At 37.9% G+C, this 12,457-nt stretch overlaps 2 protein-coding genes across 3 annotated transcripts; both read right to left on the bottom strand.

Annotated features, from left to right (window-relative positions):
- Positions 1-4,939: 4,939 nt before the first annotated feature.
- Positions 4,940-8,732, bottom strand: LOC129102005 (protein AMBP-like). Its single transcript, XM_054611919.1, has 10 exons — positions 8,568-8,732; positions 7,540-7,682; positions 6,730-6,800; positions 6,508-6,624; positions 6,279-6,380; positions 6,037-6,092; positions 5,868-5,952; positions 5,549-5,716; positions 5,198-5,371; positions 4,940-5,100 (listed from the first exon to the last, which is right to left on the bottom strand). Exons 1-10 carry the CDS (start codon positions 8,685-8,687, stop codon positions 5,075-5,077), a joined length of 1,062 nt encoding a protein of 353 aa, XP_054467894.1. The 5' UTR covers positions 8,688-8,732; the 3' UTR covers positions 4,940-5,074.
- An 88-nt stretch (positions 8,733-8,820) lies between these two features.
- LOC129102006 (protein AMBP-like) lies at positions 8,821-11,981 on the bottom strand. Of its 2 annotated transcripts, none has more exons than XM_054611921.1 (8): positions 11,781-11,981; positions 11,541-11,686; positions 11,374-11,450; positions 11,107-11,226; positions 10,893-10,994; positions 10,683-10,735; positions 10,484-10,551; positions 8,821-9,745 (listed from the first exon to the last, which is right to left on the bottom strand). In XM_054611921.1, the coding sequence occupies exons 1-7, from the start codon at positions 11,898-11,900 to the stop codon at positions 10,495-10,497; spliced, it is 675 nt and encodes a 224-aa protein (XP_054467896.1). In that variant the 5' UTR covers positions 11,901-11,981; the 3' UTR covers positions 8,821-9,745; positions 10,484-10,494. The 2 variants fall into 2 exon arrangements, with proteins under 2 accessions (XP_054467896.1, XP_054467895.1); XM_054611920.1 differs by having other exon boundaries at positions 10,484-10,568; positions 11,781-11,980.
- Between the last annotated feature and the right edge of the window lie 476 nt (positions 11,982-12,457).

Genomic DNA, 12,457 nt, shown 5'->3' with positions numbered 1-12,457 from the left:
ATGCACCTCCTTTTGTCACATATTTAGCTTTTTTTCCACATAACCCGAATATAATAACTGAACTGAAAATAAGGTTTAGGTGACAGTTAAAAAAACAACAATAATTGCTTTCTTAAACCAGTCGACCACATGACACTAAAACCTCTGCAATACAAATACACTGTGCAATACAATAGTTATAATAGTTTCTGTCTGTATATATAATATTTCAGTTATTGTGGATTCTTTACTGTTTTTTTATTGCTCATTTGCTTATTTATAATGCTTATTTTGATCTTGTTTTTTTACTATGTCTCTTGTTTGCACTATCCTCTATGCTGCTGTAATCCTGTACATTTCCCCGCTGCAGGACTAATAAAGGATTATCTTATTTTATCTTATTTTATTGACTCAGTCATGTGGGCTCGTTTAGGTTACCACATTTATTGATGAGCCCTTCACTGTAAAATCATATTAATGTATATTTATAGTGCATTGCACAAGTTAACATAGAGAAACGTATGTTTAAACCACGGGACATCATGGTGTACCCATCATATTCCATGCTAATGAAATCACTTTTTCGTATGTAAAAGACAAATATTTTTTTGTTATATATGCAGGCGCATTTATGTAGAATATATGAGTACATTTATTTTGATATATAATATATCTATGAGTCTAAGACCATTCTCACCACTCCCCAAAGTCAGAATATATTTTATTGAGATGCAACGTGTTCATTATTTTAAATAGATACTATATTTATAGTATTAATGGTGCTCTGATTTATTTAATAAGGAGACCTACAAACCAGTGCATATTCCAACAATTTATCTTTTAAATGTATTTTCGTTAATTTTTCATCTTAGGATGTGCTTACACATAACTATTAAGTAAGACTGTGTCCCTTATTTCTTTATTATTATATATAGAAATATCATCCCTCTCTATTAACTCTCTACCCAAACACATCCGAGACTGCAACGATCTTTCCATGTTCAAATCACAAATCAAAACTCAACTTTTCAGAACTGCTTTTAATGCGTGATGAATGCTGTGTGTTCTACGTTTTTGGTGTGTAGCTTTTAATGACGATTTTAATGTTTGTAAAGTGTCTTTGAGAACTTTGAAAAAGCGCTCTATAAATGAAATTGTATTATTATAACCCTCATTTATTTGCCGCTGTTTCAAGCCAACGGTTGCCAAGCTATGGTCGCTGTTTTGGGGGCCTGATGCCTGTATGAAGGTACGTTCTGATGCCTGTATGAAGGTACGTTCTGATGCCTGTATGAAGTAGCAGTCAGAACTCTTTATATAATGACAATCTCATCCTACTGTCACATTTCTGCCAGAGACCTGCCAGACCGGTTCTTGAAAATTTTGCCAAGAAACTCACAAAAAGTATTGAAGATAATCCTTTATCATACAAAAACATGACCATGGACAGAATGGAAACTTCACCTACCGAGAACATACTGGAGATTGAAGTGGATGATGTTCGACCACTGTTTGAAACCTTTTTCGAAAGGATGACAATGAAACAGCAGGGATTTCTGAGGCAAGGTGCACCTGATGATGCCACAAAAGTAATGTTAGCAGAGCTGATTTTGGACTTCATAACATCAGTGTCAAGATACATTATGGACTTCAGGAGCCAAAAAACAATCCTGTCTAAGGAGCGTGTTCTTTCCTTACTGGGCGACACACTCCTTCAGATCGTTGCTGCGGTTCTGGATGGACACGATCAAGTCCACTATGACAGCACGGAGCGTCTGAACAACATGATTATTGAAGGGGTTGCAGAATGCGTCAACTCTGCCATGTGCACTACCATGGTGATTCCCCCTAACAGACTAAATTATATGATCAACCTCGCCTGCTGTATGTTTAAAGCATCAGAAAACCCTGAGAAGATCTCAAGAGGTTCAGAGGACATCGTTGTGACTCCAACAACTAAAGCCGTCAGGGTAATGATCAAGAGAGAGGTCAATAAAATCATGGAACCTCTCCTGGATGAAAAGACTGACTCCGACTACAAACTGCTGCAATATGAAACCTGCTTCAAGACTGAGATTATTGCAGATGACATCGCTCAATCAATTGTTGATGAGCTTAAGAGTCTGGAGAAAAATGCTGTAAGTACCATCCCAGAATCCAGAGAGAAACTCTTCTTCAAAGATGTCGGGATCAAGATGAAGACTTTTTTTTTTTTTTTTTGCAACACAGTTTGCCAAACAGTCAATCCATCGCATGGCAAAACAACTGCAAAAAAAAATTCTACACAGATTCCGAAGTAAGAAGCAGGAAATCAATGCTGTCATTCATCAATGATGTTGAATCTCTACTTCTGACAGAAGACGGCAAGGACCAACAAGGTGGAAATGAGGTTGCTATGTACCAGAGATTACTGAACATTTCCAACGGTAATGCTCTGGTATTCACAGAAACACTCAGTGATCTCCTCTACAGTCACATCACAGAGGGGATGAGTACTGAGATCGTCCCAGAACAAGTCAGAGGGACAGTGTATGTTTCGCCATCACGCGGTTCCATGTACGACGAAATTAAGTGCAAAGTGTGGAGTTTCCTGGGACTGAACCAGCAGTTGATGACTCAATTGCCTCTTCTTTCAAAGACCACCTGATGACACCACCGAAGAAAAGCACCATCAAAAGGTTCTTGTCTTCCGTGGGCAAAGACATCTCCAAGCCCTTCACTCCAGAGTTCAGACGTATGGTTGGTACTATTATGTACATCACCGCTCACATTTTTGGAGAACTCTGCTTCCAAGGGGTGACAGGGTCCAGTGTGGCTGGAAAGACTGTTCTATTCTTTTAATTTTTTTCAAGTTAATAATGTAATAATATGTAATAACTCTGTAAACCTATGTCATAACTCTGTAAACCAATATAAATGTGATAAATAAATGTGTTAAAATGTATATTTCTGCTTATCTCACTTATCTCACTGTCAGAGCTGTAAACATTGAACTCAAGCTGAAGTTGATAAGATATGATTACAATATGGTTGTATCACTCAATTCATTTTATCATAAGCAATTGACCTTCCTTCAATATTATGCTATGATATTTAACAAGTTCAAAATTGAGTTTAATGCATCAGTTTCAAAATCTTAAATTCTGCATTCACAGATTTCTCAGTGTCAGTTTTCACCAAGTCTCCAAGTGAGCACCTTAGAGTAACAGTAAAACAATTACAAAAAGAAAAGCAGCTATATTATTGTACAATAAATATGGGACCAATGTGTATAATAAGTACTTTCACATTGATACTTTTTTATATTACCTATATGCAATTACTTAAGTTTCCATTGGGGCATTCCCAGTTTTACTTTAGTGAAGTTTTAGAGTAGGCTACTTACTCATACATGGGTGGGGATCTGCTGTAAATTAGCATGAACAGGTATGCATGTACTGTACAGCGTGTATATAAAGTTAAACACCAGAATCTCACAGTCCTGTTTCAAAGATGGGTCGTCTTAAATGGAATGACGAATCAGCAGGTTTTGTCACTGCAGATGTGTGATACATGTTGTGTATTTCACTCCTCACCTTCAGTGTGACATTGCTGCATACACTCTGTCTTATTATTAAAGTTGTTCAGGTCGCCCTCACACCTTCCATGAAGACCTGTTATTGAGGAGAAGTAACGCTCAGAAGCCCACAAACATGGACCTGGTTCTGGTTCTTCTTCACAGACCGCTAAAAAAAGAGAGAGATACAGGACTTAGGACAGAGAGGGGAAGATAACCATTAGTCAGGACTTGATGAGATCAGGTTAAACACTTCTCCAACTTGGTTGACAACATCATAAATTCTGTTTTATATCTTAGTCAAATTGCCACTGAGGTTTAACAACATTCTACGAGGTGATACATTCATCAAAATCTGTTTATTTTGCTTTGTTGTTGAAATATTGCAAATTTCCCCGCTGCGGGACTAATAAAGGATTATCTTATATCTGCAGCATTAATTCAAAGACAAAATTATACTTCCTGTGTTCTCTTTAATTTATATTTTAACTTTGAATCAGCCTGGATCAGCACCAACATTAAAATCTTGGAAAAAAATGTTACAATATTAAAATAGACATGTGGCTTAAAACAACAAACAGTATGACAGCCTTACATGAGACAATGAAAAAAGAATACCATATATTCCACAAACAGATCAAGACTGGTCCTATTTTATGAAACAAACCAAATGTAAGTATGTGTCCTTTGCAAGTACAAAATCTTTACCTAGCACATATATAAACAAATTAATAGGAGGGGATTCATATACGAAGAGGGCAGTAACGTTACTTTAGTTAAAAGTTTCACAGGCACAAACTTTCCTGAATCAGAATCAGAATTTAAAACTCAATATATGAGGCTGACTACTTGATCTGAATGGCTGTCATGCACTTTATTCTGTCACACCACCACACAGCAAACATTCACAGGGTCAGAGAAGTGTTATAAACTCGTCCTATTGGAGAAATAACTCTTGATCTAAGTGAGTGGAAATGTTGAAATATGGAAACATTCTAACTTGGCACATAAAATAAAAAGCAGATATACATACAACTTACAGCCCCCTCTCGTTTATTCTGATGAAGATATTTAACCCAGTACTTTTTTATCTGAACTATAGTAGTGACCTTGTCTATATCCATGGCCAGAGCACGTTATCACTTTGTTGTCAACATCTGTAATACATTTAATGACCTTCGATTCATCTTTGCTTAACCCTCTGAGGTCATGACTGTACAGTAGTCTGCTTGTATATGTGATGATATCACTGATATCTTGAACGTGAAGCTGAAAAGGGAGCATAATTATCGAGGCTTTTGTCTTGGGTCATTTTTGTATGTATTTATGGTTGCCAGGAAGCAACTGCATCAGCAGAAACAAACGGGCTAAAAACACAAAAACAAACAAGAAACACCAGCCAAACAGAGTCAGACTTGTTTTATTGGTGATCTGTTTTGATATAACTTCACATATTATGTGGGTGACTTATGTGACGCTGCCTCAAGTTGCATCTCTGTATGATGAGTTCAGATGAGCAGCAATGTTTCCTCATCTCACTCAGTTTGCCTTCAGAAGTTCTCCCTCTGGAAATGAGAAAATACACATGATATTTTTTTATCATATGCTGGTGGAGATATGGTGTTTTTTTCTGTGTGTTTTATATTTCCTTTATCAACTCACCATCATTCACTACCCCGCAGTACTCATTACACTCGGCTTTGCTGTAGAACTTGTTGGCGTTGCCCTGGCAGATGCCTTGTTTGTAGGACACGCACAGACCGAAGATTGAGTCAAAGGCCCAGATGGTTGGATGGCCTGTGCATTGTTGGGGCACCAAGGGAAGACGGCACACAGCTGGGCAGACATAACATATTTCATGTGTTCAAAGTCTTTTTTATTTCACAGCTAACACATGAGGGAAAAAATGATAAAATTAAAAAAATACTGGCAGATTAAACTGGCTATGAGCAACATATTGATGCTGCATGTATTGTTTAATTATCACATATGCTTTCAAAATCCATTCCTCACCCTCAGTGCGACATCTCTGCAGACACTCTCTCTCATTTTCAAAGTTGTTCTGGTTGCCCATACACCCTCCGTACTTGAAGAGTTCACAGCTCATTGAGGAGGAGTTGTAGTAGTAACGCTGGTGCGTCCCAAAACATGGTCCTGTATCTGGTGCTGCTTTACAGGACTCTACGTGGAGAGAGGGAGATAGTTATAGCCCGAGGAAGGATAGACACCCATTAGATGTAGCATTTTCCAATCAATACTCATACATTTTCATTAATGTGCTATGCTATCAAAGCGTATCAGGGTTATTCAACCTAGTAAGCTGATCACTTACCGGTTGCATTGAAAAGAGGCATATTATCACCAGAACCCTCATCGTCAGCAGTGGCCAAAGAAGGCACCACGTTTCTCTTCCTCCGCTGTATCACAGACAGACTCAGTTAGAGATACAAGTTGTTTTTAGTTGTGTACAGAGCTCCTTTAAATAAATCTCATTTTAGTACCTGAGGCTCAGGCCTAGCTGACGGCGCTGCCACCGAATCTCCAGGAACACAGTCTCCTGCGAAGATTTTAAATGAAAACATATCATAGATACCCATGCATTTCATAGCCCAACAATGTATTCTTTGAATGTAAGGCAAAAATATTTTCCTGTTTCATGAACAGTGATGGTAAAATCCCCTACCAGATACCTTCATCTCTCACTCAAATATCTAATAATATTTAGAGGTAAACTGTGTTGTACCTTTGTCCTGCTTAATGATAACAGTGTCATCACTCATTCCCTGTTCTCTGACCAGTGTTTTGAAGTCATCCAGCACAGTGTCTCTCACAGTCATAGTTCGACCTGAAAAGGACAGAGTCATTCAGATGAAGCAGAAACGAAAAACTTTAACATCTTGACATACATGAGGCGGGAAATCATAGAAATATAATCTAATACTTAAGATGTTAGAGTGAGAGTGTCCACTCACTGTAAAGCTTTACTGAGGTGCTCTTATTCCCAGATGGTTTCTGTTTGCTCATTATCACTATCGCATACTCGTTGTAGTTTGTGTGAACCACGTAGGCGTCCACGTCTTCGCTCCACTCTGTGGAACGGACAGATGAGTTAAGTATACCTGTAAAAACTTCATGGACAAAATAAACTGAACAGAGAGCTGTATCACTGCAGGCTTAAACAGAGGGAGACGTACGTGCAAAAGAGAATCGTCCTGGTGTGGTTGTCAACTGACATTCCCCAAGGATCTCCTTACATGTTCCTTTTCTGCACACATAGAAAAAATGAGACAGTCTGTGAAAATATATTGGATATCTATAATACACAGTTTTCACTGTCAACCAATGTTGAAAGAAGAACCTAAAACTTTTAGTTCAGTAAAAGTGGCAATACCACAGTGTAGAAGTTCTCTATTATATGTAAAAGTTCTGTAATAAAGTAAAATTGCACAAGTACCAACAGTAAAAGTACTCAGTATGCAGAATTGCCCGCCTCAGAATAATATATTTATCATTGATAATAATTCTACTTCATTAATGTGCAAGTATGACTAATCTTGTGGGGCTACTTTAAACCACATTACATACTATCCAGTAGCATGATCTGTAATAATTCATCATCATTTATTTGTATAGTATAAATCTTTAAAGTAACTATAACTGAAACTGACATATGAAAACATTGAAGTTTAATGTTACCCCTTGAAATTTAGTGAAGTAGAAGTATCTAGTGGCAGAAAATGAAAAGTATAAGTACCCCAAAAACTGTACTTGAGTACTTTAGTTAATTTCAACAATTGGATTTGACACTCTAACATTTTTTTAGAGAGAGTCAAAGCTCAAGCTGTGTTAAAAGGATAATTTGTTGAATTTAGAAAAGCAAATCAGTATATTTTAACACATTTTTTTCCAGCTCTCCAAAAACGTTTTTTGGATTTAAAAAAATTCCATTAGTGTGTTTGTGTGCAAGTGTGTGTTAATGTGTGATGCATGCATTTCGTACAAACCTCTGCATACGTCGAGTTATCTTGAGTTTGCCCTCAGTGGGGCCGGTCTGCAGAATCAGTGTCCCAACGGCAGCCTCTCCCCTGTTACGTTGCATATAGGGACATGCACTTGCCACAGCAACATCATGCCATGTTCCCAAAAACTGTTAGAAAAATAAATACCATGATGTGTTCACTGATATAATACACATACAAACTATAATTGAAATGGGGGCTGTTGATTCAGTATACCAAATCAAAAACAGAAAAAAATGTTTATCTCACTTCATTAGAAAAATAAAGATGGCACGGAATTAAAATATTTTACTATAGACATCAAGCTCATTAGAATATATCTCCCAATAAAGTAAAACTTCAGGACAAAAAAAAACTTACTCATGTGTGCTTATGAATTTATACTTGACTTTTTTCCTATATGTAACTGAAACTGTCATCTCAAGCCCAAACTGCCTTAACTTTTTCAACGTTTCACACACATAGATCACATTAGGTTTAATCTTCCATTCAAAATTTTAGGTCACTGAGTAGGGAGGTTATCAGGGTGGTGGACGGGTCAAAAAACCCAGGGCTATCACCAGGGGACTGCCGTTTGTGTCCCGTTTGAATCAAGCACTTTTGTTGCATTTTTGTTTTGTTTCAATTTCATAGGGATTTTAAACCAAGCCATGGTGTTTTTTTTTTACTAAACCTAACAAAGTGTTTTTATTGCATTATTTGTTGTGCTTTGTTTAATTTTTACAACATTAACCATGTGTTTAAACCTGTTTAAAACTGTGACTGTAATCAAGTAGAAAATAAATGTATGTATGTACGTATTTATGTATGTATGGGAACGTAATATTGTAGGACGGATGATGAAATATTTGATGATGAAAATTTTATCCCAGAAATTTAGATAAAGGTTTTTAACCTAGTAGCAGCAAGAATATGGTGGAAAAGAGAATACATAAGTACTGTGCTTCAGCCTTTTACCTCTTGATACTGAATGTATACATTTAAAACAACACATGCAAGTTTGCAGAACTCACCTGGGTCAGATCAAAGTTCTCCTGCGTGGGGTAGAGAGGATCTGGGAGAACAGGGACCCCCTGAAGGGTCCAGGACCACCCCAGGACCAGCAGGGAAACCAGAATCACTGCTTTCTGCATCCTATCAGCCTGTCTGTCTACTCGTCTCTGAGAAGACTAGATATCTGAGGCACTGAATCCCAGCGAAAGGGCCCCCTCCTCACTGTTTCTTATCTCTCTCGACTCTTCAAATGGGGACAGGGCATTGACCTATTTTTTGTGTGCTCACTCCCACATCCAAGAAGAAAACAAACAAGTAAAAGAGCAAAGTTCTGCTCTCTGTCTCTCACTTTGTGCTCGGACTTGCCTTCAGCTGACCACATAAGCATTGGACTTAACAGTTTTTGCTACATCAACAAATCAATACATGCCATGATTTAAGAGAGACTAACAAGTAACATAATATTGTATCATGGATTGTGTGTGTGTTATATACATGTAAATGTTTTTTTTGAAAGAAAGAACAGTAATTCAGATTTTACAATGCTGTTGGATGACTTTATATGAGAAATCATATTCACATTTTACAGGTATATAGTTATACCCTCTAGCAGCATTGCATTCTCTTGCTAGGCCTCAGTTATTGCTTCCATCCAAAGAGTCATTTTTTCATTAGTAGTCAGAGAAGTTCATCAGAGTCCTCTATGAATCATTAAAACATAGATTATCAAAGATGATTAAGAGTAAGAATGTAAACTTTGACCAGTCAATCTAAATAAAACATGTAACTCCAAACCAATTTTCTTTAATCATTATTAAATTAAACTTCTTTCTAGTTCCTGATAAGCAATGAAGAAATAATAAGATTCCTTGGCTTTTTGCACTCTTTCTTAAGTTTATTTTATGCTTTTAGAAATTAGAGGTTTAGACAAACATGTCTCAACAGTATTTTGTTGAGACATGTTTGTCTCAATACAATACCGTCTAATGTTGCAGTATAAGATATACAGTACCTACATTACGAATAAATGTAGCGTAACAAGTAGTTACATAGCAGCATATGGTGTTTATACAGTATGTATCCTATATAAAGACTGCACTCACAAACGTTTCTTTGTATCCATTGAGAAAAAAAATCATGTGACAACATGATAGTCTGGTTTGTGTGATGATCCTCCTCTTCAGTTAATCCATGCGATCTGTCACAATGTAACAGTAAACAAGCATTTACTATTATGCTAAAACTGTACAGAAATACAATGTGTCATGATTGTTTTACATCACAGTTGCATGCTTTAGAGCATGTGTTAGGATGTGATATTTAAAGGTCTTAAGGTCAAAAATGCCTACTGTAGTTGTTTTTTGCTATTGTACAAATGAATGCAATAAAACAAAAAAAAAGATTCAATGATAGTGAATGGGGACAAAAAATACCCTTGATAATTTGCTATTCTCTTTCCATGAACTAAAATATCAGACGTTTGGAAATAGTTAACTTAAACATGTATCAGTGTTTAAGTAATATGACCTTTAAAGGTACAATAAATAGGATTCAAAGCATTAATATAGCGGCAAACAACTATTTGCTACGTAAAGATATAACTAGCCCTGCCAGCACGTTTGGTAATTTAAAATCATATAGCAACCTTTCTATTAAAAGATGCGGCTGCATCGTGTTGAATGCCGATGAAAAGTCTGCGAACAAGAGCCTGACATGGGCTTGCGGCTTTTCTAAATGTTTGTACGTAGTTTGTACTACGTAAAGATATAACTAGCCCTGCCAGCACGTTTGGCGTAGTTTGTACGGTTAGCATGTTTGCATCCTTAGCCACGAGCAACAGTCACAGGCGTCACCATGTTGAGAGCCTTTGAGAGGCAATCAAAATGCTCCAAATCTTGTATTATGCACCTTTAAACATTGAGTAACTTGTCCTCACCTGGTCAAACATTACCAGCGTCCTCCTCTTGCGCAGGAACCACAGGTGGCACCGTATTTCTTTTCCATCTTTTGGGTAGAAAAATCTGGATGATACACAAACGTGGAACCCACAAACCAGTGACTGATTCATAGAAATACAGATCTGTGGTCTCCGTATGCAAATGTCAATTCAGCACATCACTGTGTGAAGCACGTACCTGAGGCTGAGCTGTGACGGGCTCGGTTACCTGCTCACCTGGAACACACACACCTGGGGAGACAGTACGTTGGAGAGAGGGGTTTCTGTCTTTCATGTAGACAACATTTGTCTTTGAGTGTCAAAAATGTCCTGCAGTAGTAAATGAAAATCATGTTTCAAACTTTGGGGAGGGTTTTAGTTAGACCTGGTGCCATCAGTAGTGTGTCACCTTTGTTCTGATTCATGATGATAGCTTCATCACTCACACCATGTTGTCTGACCAGCGTTTTGAAGTCATCCAGCACAGTAGGCCTCACACTCATACTTCGACCTGGAGAATACAAAGATACCATTTCACAGACTGATCCATATATTGAAAGAAAATCGCTTTCATACAAAAAGTACAACACATTAACATATTGATAGAGGCAATTGTCACTCACTATAAAGCTTGAATGAGGTGGTTTTATTTCCTGATGGTTTCTCTATGCTCAGCAGAAGAAGCATAGCGTATTCATCATAGTTGGAATGAACCACGAAGGAATCAACATCTGCTGCAAACCCTGCATGAAGGAAAGTGTTCACAATGCTTTTGATGACAGATTTAGTTTAGCATTTCCTTGTTAAAGTGGTGTGAAAGGAATGGAAAGAACATAATAAGATTTTTATTTTTTAAGGATGGGGAGAGGAGAGAAACCTGAGAAACATACTTGCAACATGGTGGAAGAATCTTCCCGGAGTGTTGGTCAAACTATAATCTGTAGACGTCTTCTTACATGAGCCATTCCTACATGCAGGCACACATACATGCAATCACGGCACAGGTTACACTGAATGGTAGGCATTTTTAAAGTCCTAGAATGCATGTAAATCTGACCTGAAACTAGTGGCTGTCATTGTGAAGTTGCCATCAGAGGCCACATGTTGCAGCTCCAGTGCAACAATGACAGGGTTTCCCCTCTTGCGCTGCATGTAGTGAGGACAAGTAGAAACCACTGCCACCTCAAACCACTTCCCCATGAACTGCAGGGGACACAGGCATACTTACTCTACAGCAAAGCATTGCAACAGATTTTTTATGAATGAAACAATCAAATCTGTATTTCAACCTACTCACTCGGGCAAGATCAAAGTTCTCCTGTGTGAGGACAAGAGGTTCTAGGATCACAGGGACCGCTTGCACCATGCAGGCCGACCCCAGGACCAGCAGAGACCACAGACTCACCACTCTCTGCATCCTATCAGTCCCTTTGGATCAAACTGACTCACTGTATTTTGTAAAACCCCTCCCACTACACCACAGGAAACACAAAACTACAAGAGCGAAGTTCGGGTTGTCTTTTTATCTTGTCTTTGTGGGTCTTTTCCCGAGTGTGTGCAATCCACTTAATCAACAATGAATCATTGGACTTCAGAATTTGAAGCTAAAACAAACAACCAATCAATACAGGTCAGAATTTAGCGGCTGATAATTACTAGGAAAAAAGGCCAGGCTGATGGCTGCTGCAGTGTCTTTTCCTTAAGAACCACATGGGACACCAGAGTCAATGTTTTCCCGATTCTACACAAAGTGGCTTTAACCTACATTTTTTACAGTATCATGATTACCATATGTGCTATGTGATATTAGGTGACATAGCTAGCTTTAATATTAGCTTGTTTAGAAACCTCTGGTTCACAGCAGAAACATACTGATGTGCATTGATGTAAAGTATCTGCCCCCTGGTGTCCATATGTAAACTACACCACTTCACATGGAAGCACAAACTGTGGATTAAACACACACTCACGCAC

This window comes from Anoplopoma fimbria, chromosome 14 (assembly GCF_027596085.1).
Source record: "Anoplopoma fimbria isolate UVic2021 breed Golden Eagle Sablefish chromosome 14, Afim_UVic_2022, whole genome shotgun sequence".
NCBI classification, from domain to species: domain Eukaryota; kingdom Metazoa; phylum Chordata; class Actinopteri; order Perciformes; family Anoplopomatidae; genus Anoplopoma; species Anoplopoma fimbria.
This window is presented reverse-complemented; position numbering and strand designations above follow the sequence as displayed.